General features: G+C 39.8%; 1 protein-coding gene and 1 pseudogene across 4 annotated transcripts in view; one reads left to right on the top strand and one right to left on the bottom strand.

Annotated features, from left to right (window-relative positions):
- The first annotated feature begins 384 nt into the window (after positions 1-384).
- LOC114046049 lies at positions 385-5,890 on the top strand (annotated as a pseudogene).
- The window catches only part of NUP98 (nucleoporin 98), a 96,516-nt gene continuing 78,976 nt past the window's right edge, over positions 5,607-23,146 (bottom strand). For all 4 annotated transcript variants that reach the window (XM_027866319.1, XM_027866321.1, XM_027866322.1 and 1 more), the window contains exons 26-33: positions 22,602-22,759; positions 19,319-19,462; positions 18,502-18,641; positions 11,295-11,516; positions 8,974-9,215; positions 8,394-8,548; positions 7,289-7,400; positions 5,607-7,150 (exon numbers count right to left, since the gene is read on the bottom strand). In XM_027866319.1, coding sequence (XP_027722120.1) covers positions 6,933-7,150; positions 7,289-7,400; positions 8,394-8,548; positions 8,974-9,215; positions 11,295-11,516; positions 18,502-18,641; positions 19,319-19,462; positions 22,602-22,759 — 1,391 coding nt within the window. In that variant the 3' untranslated portion in view covers positions 5,607-6,932. The remainder of the gene's footprint in view (positions 7,151-7,288; positions 7,401-8,393; positions 8,549-8,973; positions 9,216-11,294; positions 11,517-18,501; positions 18,642-19,318; positions 19,463-22,601; positions 22,760-23,146) is intronic.

Raw genomic sequence — 23,146 nt, 5'->3', positions numbered from 1 at the left:
TGGAGGACCTATTTCAGGAAGGACACTCACAAATTTCAGCATGTCTAGAGAAAAAGCAACTATAATACTTGAGATGGTGACATTTAAGAATTGGCGGATGGGACCGATTATATTTAGCCTGAGGAAGAGAAATTTTAGGAGAGATATAACAACTTTCGTGAAACTGTGTCAAGGACTGCCCCATGGAAGGGGAATTACACTTGTCATTAGCTTTCGATCCAGAGTCATTAACAACGGGTAGGATTTGCACAGGTGCAGACCTCAGCTTGATAGAAGGGAAACTGGCTAACAACTAACGCCATGCAAAAGTGGAACAGGCTGCCTTGGTAAGTGATTTCCCATCCCTGGAGCTCTTTAAGCAGAGACTGCATAATTGTATAAGACATGGTTATTCAGGTGCAGGTTTGTCTATATGACCACTGAGCTTCTTTTCAACTCAGATTCTATATGAGGTAACATCATTAATAGGTCATGTCTCTATAGATTTTTTCCCTTACAACTACCCTGGGAGATAAGTGATACAAATATTACACACCTCCTCCCCCATTTTTTTCCTTTTAATAAATGAAAAAATTGAAGCTTGGAGAGGTTGTCACTTGACAAGAACATAGCTGGGTTTGAGTCAGGACTGACTCCAAGATCATATGCAGGTCTTAACAACTAAAACATTCAGGCCTCTGAAGGAATATACTTTGGGGAGGTAAAACTCCTTGAAGGTTGAGAACAAGATGTTATGGATGAGCAATATTCCCTTATCTAGAAGTCTGGGCAGAATGGTAAGCAGCTTCTTCTAATTTTCTCCTAAGAAAATTAACTTGGGTTGAGGGTCGAGTGAAGGACTGTTTGGGTTGTGGTTTCTTTCTACGGGGATTGGTAGCAGTGCAGCAAGGAGGCTTGAAGGCCCTGTAGTGACTATGGCAGAGAAGGGACAGCTGCAGCAGCAGCAGCATGCTGACTGCAGTGACTGTCATCCTGGAAGAACAGTTACAAGGATGGCAAGAAGTGCTGGTGGCTAATGAAATCCTTGAATGGGAGAAAGCTAAGTTTCCACTTGTAGTCATGAGTATTTTTCCTTGGTGTCCCTTTTGATTCACTACTTAAATACACCTGGACAGTCTGATGTTTCCTACTCTATCATGGTTTCCTGCCTGGCTGATCACCTTATACCCATTCTTGCTGCTAGAATCTTTGGTTCCAATAAACAGACTAGTGAGCAACAGCAGAGATTGCTCCAAATAAGCAGCAACCAAATGAAGACACCGCTCGGAGCTGTTAGCTGGTGGAGGTGCCTCTTCACATGGAAGGGAGAGAAACCTCAAATGTACTTCAGGAGCATTATTTCTTTTGTTGTAGTTGCCTGGCTCAGGCAGCAGGCCCACAATCTTTTCCTTCATGTACCTGATTGTGACTTCACTCCTACTTCCTGGATTAAACTTAGATGAAATCATTTCAGAGTACATCAGCAGAGCTAAAAGGGGGCCAAAATCTCCTCAAACAAAAAAAAATGAATGCTATATCTACTTTATTCAGCACGATGCATTTTGTACGGAGCAAATTCCTAGTGTTATGTACACTAAGATGTTACAGAAGCACATTTTTAGAGGGCAGCTAGGTGGCACAGTGGATAGGGCACTGACCCTGAAGTCAGGAAAATCTGAGTTCAAATCCAGCGTCAGACCAAACACTTGACACTTACTAGCTGTGTGACCCTGGGCAAGTCACTTAACTCCAATTGCCCAAAAAAGAAAAAAAAATCTCTTAAAAAAAAGGGGGCAGCTAGGTGGCACAGTATAGAGCTCTGACCTTGGAGTCAGGAGGACCTGAGTTCAAATCCAGCCTCAGACACGCCACTTACTAGCTGTGTGACCCTGGGCAGTTCACTTAACCCTGACTGCCTCACTAAAAAACAAAACACATTTCTGCTTTCTTTTTTAACTTCTGATTGACTCCTTATTTTTTTAAATAATATTTTCCCCAATTAAATATAATGGCAATTTTTAACATAATTTTTAAAAAGTTCCAAATTCTCTCCCCCCACTGAGACTGCGAGCAATTTGATACAGGTTATACATGTGTAATCATGCAAAACATATTTCTGTATTAGCCATGTTGTGAAATAAAACAGATACCCTCCCCCCCCAAAAAGAAAAAAGGAAATGAAAAACAATATGCTTTGATAAATGGTCAAAGGATATGAACAGGCAGTTTTCAGATGAAGAAATTAAAGCCATCTATAGTCATATGAAAAAAATGTTCTAAATCACTATTGATTAGAGAAATGCAAATCAAAACGACTGAGGTATGACATCACACTTATCAGACTGGCTAACAAGGACAAAACAGGAAAATGATAAATGTTGGAGATGTGGGAAAATTGGAACACTAATGCATTATTGGTGGAGCTGTGACTGATCCAACCATTTTGGAGAGCAATTTGGAACTGTACACAAAGGACTATAAAACTGCATATCCTTTGACGCAGCAATAGCACTTCTAGGTTTGTATTTCAGAGACCATAAAAACAGGAAAAGGACCCATGTGTACAAAAACATTTATAGCAGCTCTTTTTGTGGTGGCCAAGTATTGGAAATTGAGGGGATGCCCATCAATTGGGGAATGGCCGAACTGTTGTGGTATATGAATGTAACGGAATACTATTGTGCTATAAGAAATGATGAGCAGGTGGACTTCAGAAAAACCTGGAAAGACTTGTATGGTCTGATGCTGAGTGAAATGAGTAGAACCAGGAGAACATTGTTGTACACAGGAACAACCACATTGTGCGATGACTAACTTTGACAGACTTAGCTCTTCTCAGCAATGCAATGATCTAAGACAACTCCAAAAGACTCATGGTGGAAAATACTATCCACATCCAGAGAAAGAAATATGGAGTCTGAATGCAGATGGCAGTATATTATTTGCTCTCTTTTTTTTTGTTTTGTTTTTTCTTTCCTGTGGTTCCTCCCATTAGTTCTAATTCTTTACATCATGACTAATGTGAAAATATGTTTTAATATGAATGTATAAGTAGAGCCTATATCAGATTGTACACCATCTTGGGGAGGGGGGAGGAGAAAATTTAAAACTCAAAATCTTATGGAAGTGCAATGTTGAAAACTGAAAGTAAATAATTAAAAAAAATAAAATAATATGCTTCGATCTGCATTCAGGCTCCACCAACCAGTTCTTTCTCTGGAAGCGAACACCATTCTTTGTCATGAGTCCTTTGGAGTTCTCTTGGATCACTGTATTGCTGAGAACGGCTAAGTCATTCAGAGTTGTTCATCATTCAATATTGCTGGTATGTACAATGTTCTTCTGGTTGTGCTCACTTCACTTTCAAGGTTTTTCTGAAATCTGCTCATTATTTCTTTTTTTTTCTTCTAAATTTTTGTAGGTGCTTTATGGGGGGGAAAATCACAGTGAATTATAAAGCTGATAAAAGATTTAAGATGGGCAAATGACCTTATTTTTTAAAAACAAAGACAGGAAATTAAAAATTCATTGATGAATTCGATCTGTTTCAGGAAAAAAAATAAAATTCTAGTATGAATTTTTTTTTTAGTGCCAAGAGATTTTTTAATAGTATTTTTCCCCCAAATTACATATCAAGGCAATTTTTAGCATTCATTTTTACAAGATTTTGAGTTCTAAAATTTTTCTCCCTCCCTCCCCTCTTCAGAAAATGCTAGGCAATTTGATGTAGGTTAAACATGTGCTATCATGTAAAACATATTTCCATTAGTCACAATTGTGAAAGAAGAAACAGATCAAAGGGAAAAAAAAAACATGAAAAAGAATATAGTGAAAAAAATAGGCTTCAATCTGCACTCATGAGTCCATCAGTTCTTTATCTGGATGTGGATGGCATTTTCCTTCATAAGTCCTTTGTACTCGTCTTGGATCTGCATGTTGCTGAGAACAGCGGAGCCATTCATGGTTGATCATCACACAATGTTGCTGATATTTTGTACAGTGTTCTCCTGGTTCTGCTTATTTCACTTTGCAGCAGTTCATATAAATCTTTCCGGGTTTTTCTGAAAGCTTTCTGTTCATCATTTCTTATTGCACAATAGTATTCCATAACATTCATATACCACAACTTGTTTAGCCATTCCCCAATTTGATGTGCATCCCCTCAATTCCCAATACTTTTTGGTTCCTAACTTATTAAGAATTTGACATGATAGGCTCTAGGCATAGCATCCTCAAATGTGAAGTACCACTGAATGTATTCTCACCATCCAAACATCCATCCATCCATCAACAAACACTTCCTTAACATGTTATGTGCTAAATGCTGGGGGTACAAAAAGAGGCAGAAGACAGTCCATGCCCTCAAGGAGCTTACAACCTAATGAGCACTATTTTAATAGTGGTAACATGTGCAAATAATTGCCTGTGAAAGGGACTCCTCTGGTCTAATTTTTTTTGCCATTATTCAAGGATAACTGAACCGGGTTTTTTTTTTAGGAGATTCTTTTAAAGTACTATGTTAATTTATTCTCTAAACCTTTAGAATATGAATAGTAACTTAAGTTATATAGTCCATCTTGGGACAGAAAATTGAGGGTTAAACTTTTCCTACCACAAGAATAGTGGTGGTCTGGGGGTATCAATCAAGTAGGCTTCACAGCTTCCAAAAAGTTGGTTCCCTGGATAGAAACCAATTTTTGCCAGTTATGAAGAGACTAGCTAACATTAATTTTTGTTCCTATTCAGTATCAAGAATACCCACTGATTCACTGAAAAGGGTTTCATGACTGGTCCAGGTAATGTTTTTCTATCCTCCCTCACCCCCTACAGAATTCTAACCTTAGCCATTCATGCAAGTTTAATCATTTCTGCCAAGTGGAGATCTGACATATCACTGTCAGATCTCATTCATGCTTATGTCCTCACACTTAAAGCATGATGACTTTCTATTTAGCAAATTGCTCGCAGATTTCTTTATAGTACACTTTCAAAACAGATTTCTGCTGTTTTTAGGAGATCATTTATATCTGTTTTTTGTTTTATTTTTGGTGGGGGAAGAGGAGAAGGGACTCATGAGTAGAGTCACCATTAAATGGAAACATTTAGAGTTATGACCAATAACACTGACCCCTAGCTCTAAGGCCAATCAGTAAAGAAAAAAAGCCTACCCCTAAGCCTCACTTTGGCTACGTGGAGCAGTGGATACAGCCACTGGCCTTGGAGTCAGGAGGGCCTGTGTTCAAATCTGGGCTCAGACACTTGACACTTACTAGCTGAGTGACCCTGGGCAAGTCATTTAATCCCATTAACTAGCAAAAAAAAGTGAATCAAATACTAAATGTTTTCAGCTGGACTGGTCAAATTCGGTCTCAGATACTTACTAGTTGTGTGACCCTGGGCAAGTCATCTAACCCTGTTTATCTCAGTTTCCACATCTGTAAAATAAGCTAGAGAAGAAGATGGCAAACCACTCCAGTATCTTTGCCAAGAAAACCCCAAATGGGTTCACAAAGAGTCCAACATGACTGAAACAACCACAACAAAGTTTTCTTTTCTGCAGATGCCACCTTTAAACCACTCTTCTGATCTGGTTTAAATTCATTCAAAAATGCAAAGGCAAAATCAGCTCCAGGAATGTGATAAACATTTTATTTATTTTTTTTTAAGAAAGTAGCTTCAGAAAAACAGACAGGAAAATAATCTAGATCATTTATTTATATATATATATATGTTTTAATAAAAACCTTTACATAATCCTCATGCATAAAGACCCTGGGTAAAGCTGATATTCACAGCAGTACCTGACACCAGATACCCCAGTCTGTTATTTGGGATTTCCCATGGGCCAGCAGCTGTCTGACGGGGGCCTCCTCTCCTCCTCTAGGGTACGGCACATACAGTCTTCATTTGACTTTAGATGCTACTAGATGGAGGGGCCAGTCTACATGTAGATGGGGGAGGCGGCCACAAGTTGATTGGGTGTGTGTGGGGGTGTGTGTGGGTGGGTGGGGAGGACAGTGGGCAAGTCTCTGTTCTCCAGGCTCCTCCACCTTCTAATGACTCCCTGCTTTGGCAAGAGGTCCAGCAGACATGTTACACATTGATACACTCAGCAAGTGGGGAGGATGAACAGGGATGAAGGCCACCGACAAACTTCTAAAGTCTATGAAAAAACAAAAGTGGCTGGCTGGTTTACAAGGACCTGCTGGGAGTAGAGGATGGGGGTGGGTGAGACGTATTTACCCCAGAGTTGTCAAGGATTATGACTGACAATCTGAACCCCAAGGCAGCAGGGGTGGGACTCCATTCCCACAGTAGTGCCAAGAGCCAATGACTAAAGAATGCAGGACTTAGCCCCTGCACTATGATGAGCTCAGAAAGGACTCGTTAAATTCATTCACTCTATCCAACCTGTTCTAGCTTATGAGCTAGAAAATCTCAGTGTTTAAAAAGAAACAACCTGAAGATGCCTCCCAATCTGGTGCAGGTAAGAAAGGGTATGGGGTACAGTGGGGTGAGGGACAGAGGGAATGACTCCTTAGGGAGCAAGGCTTCTCCATCCCTAAAGAGGACATGGGACCTGCAGCGAATGGAAATGGAAGATAGCGAGGGGTTGGAGGGGCCCCCCTGCTTATTGAGGGGAGTCTGCCCAAGGTGCTTTATTGACCATTAAAAACCCAACACAACGAAACAACAATAGTGACTGTGACCTCATCAGAGGTTTGAGCTCCTACCTGGGGCTCTAAAAACCCCACTGCTGCTCCCCACCCCCGTAAATGGCCCTGGCAGGCCCTAAAGGGCACTGTGTGCAGTAGGGGGATAGGGGGAGTGGGACATCACCTCTCCCTTTCCCTGACCAGGAGAATGGCAAATGAATGAATTATCCAAACAGAACACGCACCAGCATTTGCACGAGAAGCGGATGGGGTGGGGTGGGGCAGAGGCCCGGGGGCTCACTGGCTCCCCACGGTCAGTTCTCGGAGGTAGGACTGTGTGAGGCTACGCAGCTCCTCTAAGGCGTAGTCCTCAGGCATGGGGAGCCGACCAATATGGGGGGCCAGCAAGCGCAGAGGGACACGCTGCGGGTCTGCAGGTGAATCTGGGACTCCATCTGGAGCCTGCTGAAGACTCAAAACAACCCGAAGGATGTTGGCCACACGCTTGGCCATGTCTGGAAGACAGAAGGGGAATTGTTAAGTGTGCTCAGCTAACCCTGACACACAACTCAAGAGACAAGAGCTTAGCCCTGAGAATACTGAGAACCTAGACAGATGGATGGACATAGATGGACAGACAAATAGGAGTTTACCTGACTGGGCCAGTCGGTCCTTGGCATTGGAGCAGTGAATCTGCTCTATCCGGTTACAAAGAGAGGTCACTTTGGTATGCAATTTCTCTAGTTCATAGCCTGGACAATCAAGCTGACAAGAAGAAAGGGTCAGTCTCAGAAAGCTCAAGCCGACAATCATCCCCCTCCCCAAGCTAGATCCTGCAATGCAGCCATTGGGTTCTAATTCAGGCTCTAACCCCAGCTTGCTGCATTACCCTGACAGTGTCATGTCATTTTTCTGAGCTTCTGTTCCCTCTGCTGAAAGGGATCAAATGATCCTGATAAAACTTTTATGGAAAGGATGAACTAGACAGAAGAAATCATGACTCTTATTTAGCCCAAGTTCAATCCCTTATTACTCAGGGATGGGAGCTGGGAGCCTGGAGAAAGGGGATATACTATAGTCAGGGCCCAGCCAGGATATGGTAAGAACCAAAGAACAGAAACAAGGGCCGTATTTTCTCCCTACAAAACTGCTTCTTGCTATGCTTCCAAATTATCTTCTCCTTATGGGTTATTCTACCCTCAGATTACTTCCCCATATCTAAAACATTTTTAATCTGGTCACTCACTCTTAAAAAATTTTTTGAGCAAAAACCAGCTGATTGCTTTGAACACCAAAGCAAACATTGTAGGGGTCTTAAGATTTCACAAGAGTCACTGCTTATCTTATGGGAAGTCAGATATGCTGACCCACTGCCTTCCCTTCTTTGTGCTCTGCAGGTCTTCCCATTTCATACCCATAAAATCGCTGTTGCCCTCATCATTCAAACTAAACCTCCTCTAGGAAGTTTCCCTGATTATTTGTGGATGAGGCAGAGATGGATATTCAGGACTAGCACCCACCTGCCCCCTCTCCTGCTTTCATTTCTTTAGTTAATTATCATAACCTCTTATTTATATACTTAAGCAGAATGTAATGGCCTTAAAAAAATTTGACAAGTGCTTTCACAAATATATTTATGATTGACCTAGAAAGGGAGAAAAGTTATTTGCTATATTTGTTGCACAGAGTGGTCACAGAAAGGCCTGCCTGCGGGCAGGAAGCTAATCAAGCTTTTGTGACCCTTTCAGCCTCAGCTACCTGCTGAATTCGGCTGAGCATTTCAATGACCCGGATGTAATCCAGATAAACTAGTCCAGCTGTGTCCCAGTCCTGAATAAGGCTGCTGCGCTCTGGGGGGCAGAGGTCTTCTAGGAATCCCTTTAGGTAGCTGTAGTTCTCATTAATAATGGCATCTGAGGAAGATAAGAATAGAATATGCCAGAGTCATATACTCAGGATGAAGGAAAGGCTCAAAGGAGAATCTGTCCAAGGAAGGAATAAAAAAGCCAATCACAACTTCATTTCTTGAAACTCTACAAATGACATATGAGGAGAAGTGGTTTCATGTAGTTTATGAGACAAATATTAAAGGTCTTAGGTGTAGCTGTTACTACCAAGCTGAACTGGGTTACTTTAGATCAAAAACATTATTGGAGAACTAAGTCAACCTTACCACTTCTTATTTCCTACCCCTAATCCCAAAATTAATCTTCCATCCACCCAGAGCCAGCTCACTTTTAAAATGGGCTATCAGAGATAGAATCCTGTCTTCTGGTTTCTGTCAGAGCTCTTCTAGCATGGTACAGTTTGGAACTGAGGTCAAGAAACCCCAACCCACCAGAGGCCAAATGCCTGATGACAAGTTTGTGGCAGTGGTTCCAGTGTCCAGCTTTAAATAGGTAGAGGGCCTCCAGGTGCTGGTCACATTCCATATGGGCACGCACAGCCTTGGCCTCATGGATCCACTCAGCAGGCACACAGAGCTTCTGGGTCAGGAAGGACTCCTTGGCCCAGGATTCAGGGGTTTCTGACAGTCTGCAATGCCGAGTGAGCAGCTCCCGTACTGCTTTCTCACGCATACTAGGAAGGGAGAACAAAGAAAGAAGGATGAAATGGTTTTTGTTAAGACAGCATGATCGCTACCTGCTCCAGCCTGTTTTTAGCATTGCTTCCCTGGGGTTAACTTCCCATTATCAGCACTTAGAAGATAAAAAGTTTGAGGGTTGGGGGGACACAGTGTCTTTTTCCAATATAAAACCCTGAGCATTTACAGTCTGAGAATTCACATTTCCTTTTCACTGACAAAGAGCCTGTGAGTCTGAGAACAAAGCCTATTTGACAATGAAACAAAATGAACAAGGAAGAAATTTGGAACCCTGGGCTTCCTTCAGACTTTTAATTCTAGCCTGGAAAATAATTGCAGTAGCTCACATTCCTATGGTACTTTACTCCTTATAAAGTATTTTCCTCACAACACCCTGTGAGTTAAGTAACTTAGGTTTTTACAGATAAGGGAATACACTCAGAGGCTGTCAAGTCACTTCAGGCCACATAGCTAGTAAGTGGTTAAATGGTACAGCTCAAATATGTTCCCAGTACAGCTAATTCCAAATCTATTGTTCTTTCCAATAACTACTTCAAGGAACTGTGATTTTGTTGATAGACTCTTTCTGCTGGGGCTGACCCAACCCCTTCACTCCTTAGAAAATATCTATGTGCTGATGTGGCTGAGAAAATTCATTGTGCAAAGACCAATCTAGTGATGAGATCGTCAAATGCTACCTACTCCATGAAATCTTCCTTGAGGGCTCTTTGGTTATAGGCCTTTCGTACATCTTCCACATTGATCTGTTTGTGTCTTCTCCTCCTAATAAGACTGTAAGCTCCATGAAAGCAAAACCTGAATCTCTGAAGCTGCCTCTGTAACCAGTGCTGGTTCTCCTGAGCTGCTGCTTTTCCTTTTTTTTCCGCTGAGTGTTCCCAGTCCCTTTCCAGAGCTGTTCTGGGCTTTCTTCTCTTTCCCCAGGCAATCTCATGGGCATAACTATAACCCAGACACAGAATTCTCTCAGATTTACACATCCAGCCTACATTTTACTCCTGAATTCCAGGCTTCTATTACTAGTTGTTTATTAGACATCCCTACCTAGATTGCCACGGGTATCTCAAAACAGCCAAAATAAAATTCATTAATTCCCTCTACCCCTTCCTCAAGCACTACTATCTTTCCAGTCACCCTGGTTCACAATCTCAGTCATCTCCCACTCCTCATTCTCTCCAACATCCAATCAATTATAAGTCTTGTCAACTTTCCATTCACAGTGTCCACTGCATCCATCTAATTCTCTCTACTCACACAGCTGCCACACGAGTTTAAGCACTCATCATCTCCTGTGCTTGGATTATGGCAATAGCCTCTTAATTGGTTCCTCTACCTCCTCCAATTCATCCTCCCTCATGCCTTGGATGCATTTCCTTCTCACCTTCACCTCAGAGAAGCTGAGCTTCCTTAAAGAGTCAGCTGCTTCTTTCTGGAAGACTATTCTGATTCTCCCAATTGCTAATATTCTCCTCCCTACACACCCTCCCCTTCCCCACACCGAAATTATTTTGCATATGTTTTGTTTACTTTTCTGGGTACATGTTGTTACACATCCCCAAAAGAAAGTAAATTAAGAGCAGGGACAGTTTTGTCTTTGAATCCTCAGTTTCTAGCTGAAGGCCTGACATTTAATAAATGCCCTTTTAATATTTTTAAATATTGTTTAACTTGACTAGAGTGATCCTCATGAATGCAAGTTCACAATCCCTAATCACTGGGCTTGATGCTGGGACCTAAAACTTGTGTTCCACTGCTATCATCTTCAAGGATCCAGGATATACCTCACGATAAGGCACTTGAGGAAGGTTTTGGTGGAAACACTGTAATACATTCTGCTGCAGACCGAGTGAATCCTAGGAATGCTACCACCTGTGTAAGTAAACAACTACACTATCAAATCCCTGACAGTAGCAATTATAAGTTGTCCTTTTCCTAGAATGCCTGCAAAGGGCCGGATTGCATACAAAGTGCTCAATACACATCTTCTGAATTAAACTGGAAGAAAATTATCTTCATATTACTTTTTGGGGTCTGAAGCAGGTCCTACTTTCACTCACCTTGTGTTAGTGATATGTAGTAGGACAAAGATGGCCCACTCCCACAGTCCTTCACTCTCAAGCTGAGCAGCATAGCTGGCATGCAGCACACCTTCACACTGCTCAGACAGGTGGGTATAATTCAGGGCCTGTAGGACTTCCCAGAGGTGCCAACTCAAGCGATAGTCCAAAGGATCAGAGGTTATACTCCGGGGATCCAACAGCTGATTCAGATCATAATGTCTATAAGAGAAAGTAAGAAAGAGTAGGTGAAGAATGTGTGTAATGGGGGAGGGGGGGTGGTGTGTGGTTGGGAGGTTGGGGAAGAGGTAAGAGAAAAATATTATCACACTGGCCCAAAAAATGGACCACAGACTGAGCTGAGACTTCAATGAATTTCCTACTTCTTGCTGTGTTAGCAGAGATGCAAAAAGATAATCCAAATGTTATAACAGAAAGCAAACTAGATTTAAATTTTATGGGCTTAGACAGATAACTATCTATTCTCCCCAAAGTTCTATGTTATTTTCACATTAGTCATGCTGTACAGAAGACTTAAAAGAATTAGAACCAATAGGAAGAACCACCAGAAAGAAGAAACAAAACAACAAAAGAGAGCTAGTATGCTTCCATCTGCATTCAGATTCCATAATTTTTTCTCTGGATGTGGATAGCAGTTTCCATCACGAGTCTTTTGGAGTTGTCTTAGATCACTGCATTGCTGAGAAGAGCCAAGTCTATGAAAGTTAGTCATTGCACAATGTGGCTGTTACTATGTACAATGTCCTCCTGGTTCTGCTCACTTCACTCAGCATCAGTTCATGCAAGTCTTTCCAGATTTTTCTAAAGTCCACCTGTTCATCATTTTTTTGTAGCACAATAGTATTTCATTACATTCATATACCACAACTTGTTTAGTCATTCCTCAACAGATGGGCATTCCCTCAAATGCCAATTCTTGGCCACCACAAAAAGAGCTGCTATAAATATTTTTGTACAGGTGGGTCCTTTTCCCATTTTTATGATCTCTTTGGGAAATAGACTTACAAGTGGTATTGCTAGGTCAAAGGGTACAGTTTTATAGCTGTTTGGGCATAGTTCCAAATTGTTCTCCAGAATGGTTGGATCACTTCACAACTCCCCCATCAATGCATTACTGTGTCAATTTTTCCACATCTTCTCCAACATTTATCATTTTCCTGTTTTGTCATGTTAGCCAATCTCCTTTCATTATTTCTTATGGAATAATAATACTCCGTTACAGTCATCTATCATAATTTGTTCAGTCACTCCTTAAATGATGGGCACCCCCTTAGTTTCTTTGCTACCACAAGAGCTCCTATATATTTTTTTAAATATGAATGCTTTTCCTCTTTCTTTGTTTTAGGGCACAGACTGAGTAGTAATATCTCTGGGTCAAGGGATTATTTGGTGGATTCCACTTTTTCCTGTGGTTCCAAAGTATCTGGGTAGTTTTCATTTATCGTTTATTGAAATGCAGTGTCCAAACTTTTTCATGATTTTCAGGGAGTCCAAAGATTCTTAAATTATCTCTCTTTGACTTGTTTTATACTTTAGGCTGATTTTTATATCAGATAGCTTATATTTTCTTCTACATTTTTCAACCTTTGAATTTTGTTCTAATATTTCTTGCTGCTTCATGGAATCATTCATCAATTTCTGTCTGATCTTAGATCAAGTTTTTAAGGAGTCTGTTACATGGTGTAAGGTTTACCACTTTCTCTTCTAAGATACTTGTTCTTCCAGTTCTTTACTCCAAAGCTTTTATTTCCTTTACTATTTCTTGCTTCATTTTTCTCTAGGTATTCATGTAGTCCCTGTGGAAAATCCATTTTTTCTTCAAGTCTCTACTTGCACTTATTATAGAGTTACTTGCTCCTTCTTTTAGGGGAACCTCTACAGCTAGAATAATTTTTGAATCTAGCTAGTGGTCTTCTTTAGTCCAGAGCTTCTTAAAACTTTTTCCACTCTTGACCCCTTCAGTGCTTCTTAAGGCTACTATCTTCTTAAGTCTTCTATCTCTCCAGCTTTGTCCCTGAATTAAAGCTTTATACCATGGTCAAGCTCCATTCCTGCTTGTGCTTCTGGGTGGCTGGTCAGCCCTGCTTGGCTCATACTTTGGATTAAGGGCTGTCATGCTACCCTGGTCCCTGACATTCCCTGAGTCTTCCAAGGACCTGACCCTGAAGGCTTTGAAACAGAGCCCCTAATTAGAGGGGAGCTCCTAATCTTGCAGCCCCTGAACAGTCTTACAAGTTGCTAGTTTCTAGTTCATTTCTGGTCCTGCTGGGAGGCTACCTGCTTAGTTACCTAGAACAGTACTGGCTTTGCTGGTGGATACTTTTCCTATTGCCCATGGGCTGCTAGCTGGCTTTTTGTGTAATTCTAGGGTGGAAGAAGACAGTTAGTATAGTTTCTCATTGGATTTCCTGATCATTATCTGGCTGGGTGTGAAGTTCAGATTTTTGCAATAGGATTGGTCTTGCCTTTGTCCATGCTAAAATCTTGGCTGTTAAGTTCCCCTGGCTTTGTCTCTTTTAAAAAAAAAATAAATATTTTTATTAATTTTTTGTTTTCTTACCTTCACCAGAATTTCTCACAGTTATCTCCAACCCTGCCCCCTTCCCAGAGAACCATTCCATACAATAAATATAAAGGAGATCCATGCCTCTCCCACCCCATCCCAGCAAAACTTATCAATATATCAAAAATCTTCAAATATATGTAAAATACCACATCTGTGGACCACTTCTGCAAAGGAATGAAGGTATCTTCTCATCTTTGAGGCCATGCTTGTTCTTTTTAATTTTGTAAATAATCACTTTTGGTTGTCTTGTGGGTGTACTTTCCATTTATACTGTTATAATCATGGTGTATGTGCATATTTTGGTGGGTGAGATGGGGCTGCACTTAATTCATTGTTCATTAGATTATATCAATATTTCTATGCTTCTATGTATTCACAATATTTTCATTTCTTAAAGCACAGTGATATTCCATTACATTCATGTACTACAACTTGTTTAGTCAATCAATGGGCATCTACTTTGTTTCCACTTCTTTGCTATCACATAATGTGCTGTATAAATATTTCAGTGTTTATGAGGTCTTTCATTTTATCATTAACTTCCTTAGGGTCTTGCCTACTAGTAGAATTTCTGGATCAAAGGGTATGGACATTTTCATCACTTTACTTGTATAATTCCAAATTGTATTCCAAAATGGTTCACAACTCCACCAACAATACAGTAATGTGTCTTTCTTCCCACAACACCTCTAATATTGACTATTCCTATCTTTTTTTTCTTTTTTTTAAGATTCATTAATTTATTTATTATTAGTTTTCAACATTCACTTCTGTAAGATTTTGAGTTCCAAATTTTCTCCCCCTTGTCCCTCCCCCAACCCCAAGACAGCATACATTCTGAATACCCTTTCCCCTAATCTGCCCTCTCTTCTATCTCCACCCCCTTCTCTTATCCCCTTCCTCTTCTATTTTTCTGTAGGGTAGGATAGATTTCTATACCTCATATACCCCTGTATATTTTATTTCCCAGTAGCATGTGAAAACAATTTTTTAGTATTTGTTTTTAAAACTTTGGGTTCCAAATTTTCTCCCTTCCTCCCTCCCCACCCACCCTCAATGAGAAGGCAAGCAACTTGATACAGGTTATACTTGTGTAGTCATGCAAAACACTTCCACAGTAGTCATGCTGTGGAAAACTAACTCTATTTCCCTTCAACCTAACCCGCCCCCTGTTTATTCTGTTCTCTTTTTTGACCCTGTCCCTCCTTAAAAGTGTTTGTTTCTGATTACCCCCTCCCCCAATATGCCCTCCCCTCTATCATCCTCCTGCTCTCTTATCCCCTTTCCCCCTATTTTCCTGTAGGGTAAGATAGCTTTCCATACCCAATTAAATGTGTATGTTATTCCCTCCTTAAGCCAAATCTAAAGAGAGTTAAGATTCACTCATTCCCTCTCATCTTCCCCCACTTCCCCTCCACTGTAAAAGTCTTTTCTTGTCTGTTTTATGTGAGATAATTTACTCCATTCTACCTCTCCCTTTCTACTTCTCCCAGTATAGTCCTCTCTCATTCCTTAATTTTATTCTCCAGATATCACTCATTCATCTTCACCTCACCCTGTGCCCTCTATCTATCAATCTATCTATACATATAATCTTTCCCCCCTCCAACTACCCTAATACTGACAAAGGTCTCATGAGTTACAAATATCATCTTTCCATGTAGGAATGTAAACAGTTTAAACTTATTAAGTCCCTTATGATTTCTCTTTCAGGATTCTCATGAGTCTTGTATTTGAAAGTCAATTTTTCTATTCAGCTCTGGTCTTTTCATCAAGAATGCTTGAAAGTCCTCTATTTCACTGAATGACCATTTTTTCCCCTGAAGGATTACATTCAGTTTTGCTTGGCTGTAATTCTATCTCCTTTGCCCTCCGGGACATCATATTCCAAGCTCTGAGGTCGCTTAATGTAGAAGCGGCTAAATCCTGCATTATCCTGATTGTGTTTCCATAATACTTGAATTGTTTCTTTCTGGCTGCTTGCAATATCTTCTCCTTGACCTGGGAGCTCTGGAATTTGGCTACAATATTCCTAGGAGTTTTCCTTTGGGGATCTCTTTCAGGAGGTGATTGGTGGATTCTTTCCATTTCTATTTTACCCTTGGTTCTAGAATATCAGGGCAGTCTTCCTTGATAATTTCTTAAAAGATGATGTCTAGGCTCTTTTTTTTGATCATGGCATTCAGATAGTCCAATAATTTTAAAATTCTCTCTCCTGGATCTATTTTCCAGGTCAGTTGTTTTTCCAATGAGATAGTTCACATTGTCTTCTATTTTTTCATTCTTTTGCTTTTGTTTTACGATGTCTCGATTCTCATAAAGTCACTAGCTTCCAATTGCTCCATTTTAATTTTTAAGGAAGTATTTTCCTCAGTGAGCTTTTGAACTTCCTTTTTCATTTGGCCAATTTTGCTTTTTAAGGCCTTCTCCTAATTGGCTTTTTGGACCTTTTTTTGCCATTTGGGTTAGGCTATTTTTTAAGGTGTTATTTTCTTCAGTATTTTTTTGGATCTCCTTTAGCAAGCTGGTGACTAATTTTTCATGATTTTCTTGCATCATTCTCATTTCTCTTCCCAGTTTTTCCTCTACTTCTTTTACGTGCTTCTCAAAATCCTTTCTGAGCTCTTCTATGGCCTGGGACTGATTCATATTTGTCTTGGAGGCTTTGGATGTAGGAGTTTTGACTTTGTTGTCTTCTTCTGGTTGTATGTTTTGATCTTCTTTGTCACCAAAGTAAGATTCTATGGTCTGCCTTTTTTTGTGCAGTTTGCTCATGATCCCAGTCAATTACTTGAGTTTTAAACTCTTTGTCAAGGTAGGGGTCTGCTTCCAGTGTAGAGAATGTACTGTCCCAAGCTTCAAGGGTTTTGTGCAGCTGTTTTCAGAGATACTTCTAGGGACTTGTAAGTTTTCAGCTCTTCCAAGGTGATATGATCAAGGGGCGAGGGGTTCACTCCTTTCCTGGCCTGTGCTCTGGTCTATTAGTGATCACAAGCACTCTTTCTGCCTTGGAACCGTGAGGAAGATTTCCTCTCCACTGCCACTACAATCTCCACCACACCAGCACTCCTCCTTGCCCTAGGATTGCCACCCACAACTGTGACCCAGATCTAAGCACAGGCAAAGCAAAAGAATCCTGCCTCAGCACTAGCAAAGAGATCCCTGTAATCCCCCTCTGATCAGCCACTTGATTCCCCCTCTGTCTGTGGGCCTGAAGCTCCGGAAGCAGCTGCCGCCCTGGGGCTGCGCTGGGACTGGAGCTGGGACCGAGCTTCTCTCTCACCGATGTCACAGACTTTTTCTATTGACCTTCTAAGTTGCCTTTGGCATTTGTGGGTTGAGAAGTCTGGAAACCGCCACAGCTGCCTGTGATTCAGTCCCAAGGCCTGCTCCAGATTGCCTGTGCGTCCACACTGAACTGCATTTATCTCCCAGTTTGGTGCAATAGACCTTTCTAATCAACCATCCAGGTTGCCTTGGGCTGGAAATTTGTTTCACTCTGTCTTTTTGTGGGTTCTGCTGCTCAAGAATTTGTTTAGAGCCATTTCTTACAGGTATTTGAAGGGGTTTGGTGGAGAGCTCAAGCAAGTTACTGCTTTTACTCCACCATGACTATTTCTATCTTTTGTCATCTTTGTCAGTGTGCTAGGTGGGAGGTGAAATCTTATAGTTGTTTTGAATTTAATTTCTCTTATTATTAGTGATTTGGCACATTCTTCATTTAGTTAACAATTTGTAACTTTTTTTTTGACAACTGTTTGTTCATATCTTTTTACCAGTTATCTATTGGGGAATAGCTTTTGGTTTTACATATAGTACATATCTATTTGCTGTCTGTATATCTTGAATACCAAACCCTTTCTGGAGAAATCTGATACAAAGATTTTCCCACCCCCCCACCCCAACCAACCTTTTCCTTTTTTATTTTAGATGCATTTTGTTTCTACTTGGCTTAATCTGTTAACTCAGATGTTTTGTTAATGCCCTTGGTTAACACCAGGTGCTCAAAGATACCTCAAAGAGTAAGTGACCTCTACTGTAGCCCTAAAAAGGAGTCATGTAGCATTTTGCTCTTTTCCAGTGATGGCGACCTCATTACTAATAGTTTGGAAGTTTTGTATTACAATGACATGAAATCTGTATTCCAAAGCATCCTCCTCTTTCATTGATCCTGGTTCTACCCTTTGGGGGCCAAGCAGAACAAATTTTATTCTTCCACATCAATTCTTCAAATACTAGAAGACAACTATCAAACTATCCATAGTATACAGAGCTGAAAAAAGCCTTACAGATACTTAATAAGTCACCACATTTTTACAGATGAGTAAACTGAAGCCCATAGAAGTCTTGCTTAAAATTACTCAGGTAAGTAAGTAGCAAATGGTGATTTGAATCCACGTTCTCTATTATGTGCTGGTAGTCTTCTTGCTGTTCCAATACAAGGCTGTTTGGATATCAAATTACCTAATGTATATGAAATCACTACATAAATGTCAGCTACTACTCCTATTATTTAATCAGCTCTCCTGAGCTCTCAATAGTTAAGGAATATTCAGAAGAGGCAAACAGCAGCAGCAAGACTGGAGGGAAAACCTCCAGGGCAAAACAAATCATATCTACCTGTCACTGTAGAGCTTGAGGAGGTGAAAGCACACATCTCTAAGAGGTCTCCTTGTATTGTCATCTTCCAACACACAGCCAGAGTCTTCAAGATATGAAGGCAGGGGACTACAGGCATATTTTTCACTTTCAGAGGTATTCTACAGAGAAAGGATATTAAGATCGTAGACAACTGCTTTCATCCATTCTTTGGCCAGAAACTAACCCCATTGCAATTTTTCTGGGAAAGGCATGACAGGACTATAAAAGACTAAAAAATATTAAGATTTCAGAAGGTTATGTTATAGCCATGCTGTCCAAAATGGGTCTCCTAGGTTTAATGACCTAGAACAGATATATGTGGCCCTCATCTTTCAACCAACTCCCTTGACTGGTCATTTTTGTTATTTTCCTGGCTCCCTGACTCTACTGTCCCTGACAAATACTTCTGACAAAGGGAATATGGCTCACAGAAAAAAAAAACAGTCAAGTTAGCACAAATAATATAGTAACTTAAACACAGCCTTAGAATAAGGATTAAGATAAAGATAAGTAAAACAAATATGTCTGGTTTCCCTTCCCACAATAGTGTCCCAGATCTGGATGTCATGAAGGAACATTACTAAATGAAGCCAGACTTGAGAAATTCTGACCAAATAACGTTAATATAGAACAACATGGACATTTAAATAAAGGTAAGCTAAGTATTCTTCCAGGAAGGTTTCAGCCCAACTTGTCCAGAGGCAAAGGAATGGGCTACAGGAATGAGATCATCCCTCATATTTTCCTACCCAGACTCCTGAGCCTTTTTTCTTTAGGTCTACCTGACACTCATTACCTGGAATGCTTCCTCATACATGCTGAGAGCCTGGGAAATGGAAGCAGTAGGAGGAAGGAGGTACCAGAAATGGACAGCAATTGAGCGCTTCCAATCCAGCTGGGAACAGACGTTGATACTCTTCTGTTCTGAGAGTCGCCATACCTACAAGAGGCAACAAACAGGAATGGCAGAGCTTGTACATGACCTTATATTAATCTTTAACTCTGTTGGTTTTTCACTTTGTCTTTACCAGGGTCCACTTCACTGAATCAATTGAAAGGATTTACAAAGTGGTTTGTGATGTGTTTCAATCAGCCAACCAACAAGGATATTAAACTCTGACTTTTGTTTCAGACAGTGTGCTGTGATATAAAATGATAAAAAGACAAAAATAAAATAGCCCTTGCCTTCAAGAAACTTATATTAGTCAAAGAATTTAACATGTACACATATAGGTATATAAAAATACACATAGGGTACATTTTTTTTGCAGAGGGTGGGGTAGACAGTGTAGAAGAATTAGAAAGCCTCACTAAGTAGAAACTGAGCTGAATTTTGAAGGAAACTGAGTATTCTAAATGGTATAGCTAAGAAAGGAGAGCACTCAGATGATATGATGATACACTGAGAGAATCCTAGAGAATCAAGTGAAAAAGTACTTGAAATAATAAACAATTTTAGCAAAGTTGCAGGCTATACAATAAGCCCACATAAATCATTGGCATACCAACAAAGTCCAATAGCAACTGATAAAAAGAGAAATTCCATTTAAAGTTACTGTAGACATTATAAAAAATTTAGGAGTCTACCTACCAAAACAAACCCAGGAACTATATGAACATAATTACAAAACACTTTTCACACAAATAAAGTCGTATCTAAATAACTGGAAAAATATCAGTTGCTCATGGGTAGGCAGAGCTAATATAATAAAAATGACAATTCTACCTAAGCTAATTTACTTATTCAGTGCCACACCAATCAAACTACCAAAAAATTATTTTATACAGCTAGAAAAAATAATAACAAGATTCATCTGGAATAACAAAAGATACAGAATATCAAGGGAGCTAATGAAAAGAAATACAGGGGAAGGTGGCCTAGCCATTCCAGATCTTAAATTGTATTATAAAGTAGCAATCATCAAAACTAATTGGTACGGGTTAAGAAACAGAGTAGTGGATCAATGGAATAGGTTAGATATGTAAGACACAGTAGTCAATGACTATAGTAATCTACTATTTGATAAACCCAAAGACCCCAGCTTCTGGGATAAGAAGTCACTATTTGATAAAACCTGCTGAGAAAACTGGAAAAGAGTATGGCAGAAACTAGGTATAGACCAGCATCTTACACCGTATACCAAAATAAGGTCAAAATGATTTCGACATAAAGGCTGATACTGTAAGCAAACTGGGAGAGCAAGGAATAGTTTATCTGTCAGATTTATGGAGAACAGAAGAATTCATGACCAAACAGGAGATAGAGAACATTATGAAATGCAAAATGGATAATTTTGATTACCTTAAATTGAAAAGTTTTTGCACAAACAAAGCCAATGCAACCAATATTAGGAGGGAAGCAGAAAACTGGGGAAGAATTTTCACAACCCATGTCTCTGATAAGAACCTCATTTCTAAAATACATAAAGAACTAAGTCAAATTTATAAGAATACAAGTCATTCCCCAATTGATAAATGGTCAAAGGATATGAACAGGCAGTTTTCAGATAACGAAAATTAAAGCCATTTATAGTCATATGAAAAAATGCTCTAAATCACTATTGATTAGAGAAATGCAAATCAAAACAACTCTGAGGTACTACATCACACCTATCACATTGGCCAACATGACAAAACAGGAAAATGATAAATGTTGGGAGATGTGTGAAAATTTGAACACTAATTTGGAACAAAACCGTTGACAGAGTTGTTAAACGATCCAACCACTTTGGAGAGCAATTTGGAACTATGCCCAAAGGACTATAAAAATGTTTGTACCCTCTGACTCAGCAATAGCACTTCTAGGGCTATATCCTAAGGAGATCATAAATATGGGGAAAAGACCCACATGCACAAAAATATTTATAGCAGTTCTTTTTCTGGTGGCCAAGAATTGGCATTTGAGGGGATGCCCATCAATTGGGGAATGGCTGAACAAGTTATAGTTTATGAATGTAATGGAATACTATTGTGCTATAAGAAATGATGAGCAAGCACACTTCAGAAAAACCTGGAAAGACTTGTATGGACTGATGCTGAGTGAAGTGAGCAGAACCAGGAGAACGTTGTACACAGTAACAGCCACGTTGTGTGATGACTAACTTTTGATAGACTTAGCCCTTCTCAACAATGCAAGGATCTAAGACATCTCCAAAAGTCTCATGATGAAAAATGCTATCCACATCCAAAGAAAAGAACTATGGAGTTTGAATGCAGATCAAAGCATACTATTTGCTCTTTTTCTTCTGTCTTGTTTTGTTTCCTCTTTCTTGTGGTTCCTCCTATTGGTTCTAATTCCTCTTTGCAATATGACTAATGTGAAAATATGTTTAATAGGAATATATATATATATATATATACACACACATATATATATAGCCTATACCAGATTGTGTGCTGTCTTGGGGGGGGAAGAAAAATTTAAAACTCAAAAGTTTATGGAAGTGATTGTTGATAAATTAATTAAAAAAAAAAAAAAGAAAGAAAGGAGAGCATTCCAAACATAGGAGGATAGTATATGTAAAGACACAAAGACAGGAGATGGATGCTGCAGAAAGCAAGTTTAGCTGGACCAAAGAAAATGCATAAGGGAAAACCTATAAGTAGACTGAAGCCAGGTTATGAAGGAATTTAAATGCCCAAGGTGTATTAAACAGGGTGAGAAATTTTGTCCTTCTGCGTTATTTTAGGATGACAAGACAGAAAGATGAAATAAGGATCTCTCAATAAGAATCAACTAACCTCTACTAGTTATTACTATATTAAAAAAAAAAAGATGCTGAATTTCATTAAACTAAAAAGGCATTTAAAAATGCAGTCTTTAAAGATCCAAAAGAATAAAGACATGGTAGGGACCTTCTGGGATGCTTAGCCCCAGGTACCTAAGTGTTCAAAAAGAGTATTCAATTTCTTTTCTGACTGTTCAACAAATATTTATAGAACACTTACTAAGTGCAAGGTATTCAACACCACAAAGTCATTTTAGAGGTAAGAACTCCTGTGGTAAAAACTTACGGTTGACACCCAACCCAAGTACAGGAAGAATTAAACTATCTGAAAAACGGGAGGAAAAGACATACTGGTTTTCCAGCCAAGAGAGTAAAAATGCGTAGTCGATCCTCCTGGATGAAGCAGTCTGCCTGGAGCCGATGCCAGTCTACCAGTTGCATGGTGAGCAGCTCCCGGACTGGCTGGCTGCCCCCCAGCTGGGACAGAAGAAGGGCGAGTCGGTGATCACCTAGAAGAAAAACTCAATTATTGGTTCCACAAGTCCATCTCAGAGAATCAGTAAGATCTGGGGCTACATGAAACCTAATATCCCTCTAGTTCTTAAAAGTTTACAAATCATTTTTATTGCAACAGTCCTGTTTAAGTAGGTAGTGCTCAATTTATTATTCTTATTTCACACAGAAGGGAACTGACTAGCCCAGGGTTAGTGTCTTTTGTACCACACTAATACTGTTTATTCTCTTTAGTACTCTTGTCCTTTTCTTCAACATTTAAGAGAAATTTCCTAAGCAAAGATTCAGTTCTCCTTACTTTTCTATGGTTCAATCAGGACATGTGTATAGGTCTCACAATAGAAAGTGTGCTGGATTTGGATACAAAAGTCTAGGGCTCAAAT

Source organism: Vombatus ursinus, unplaced genomic scaffold (genome assembly GCF_900497805.2).
Source record: "Vombatus ursinus unplaced genomic scaffold, bare-nosed wombat genome assembly UNPS02014780.1, whole genome shotgun sequence".
Taxonomy (NCBI): Eukaryota; Metazoa; Chordata; class Mammalia; order Diprotodontia; family Vombatidae; genus Vombatus; species Vombatus ursinus.
Note: the sequence above shows the minus strand (reverse complement) of the source record. Positions and strands in the feature narration are given on the sequence as shown.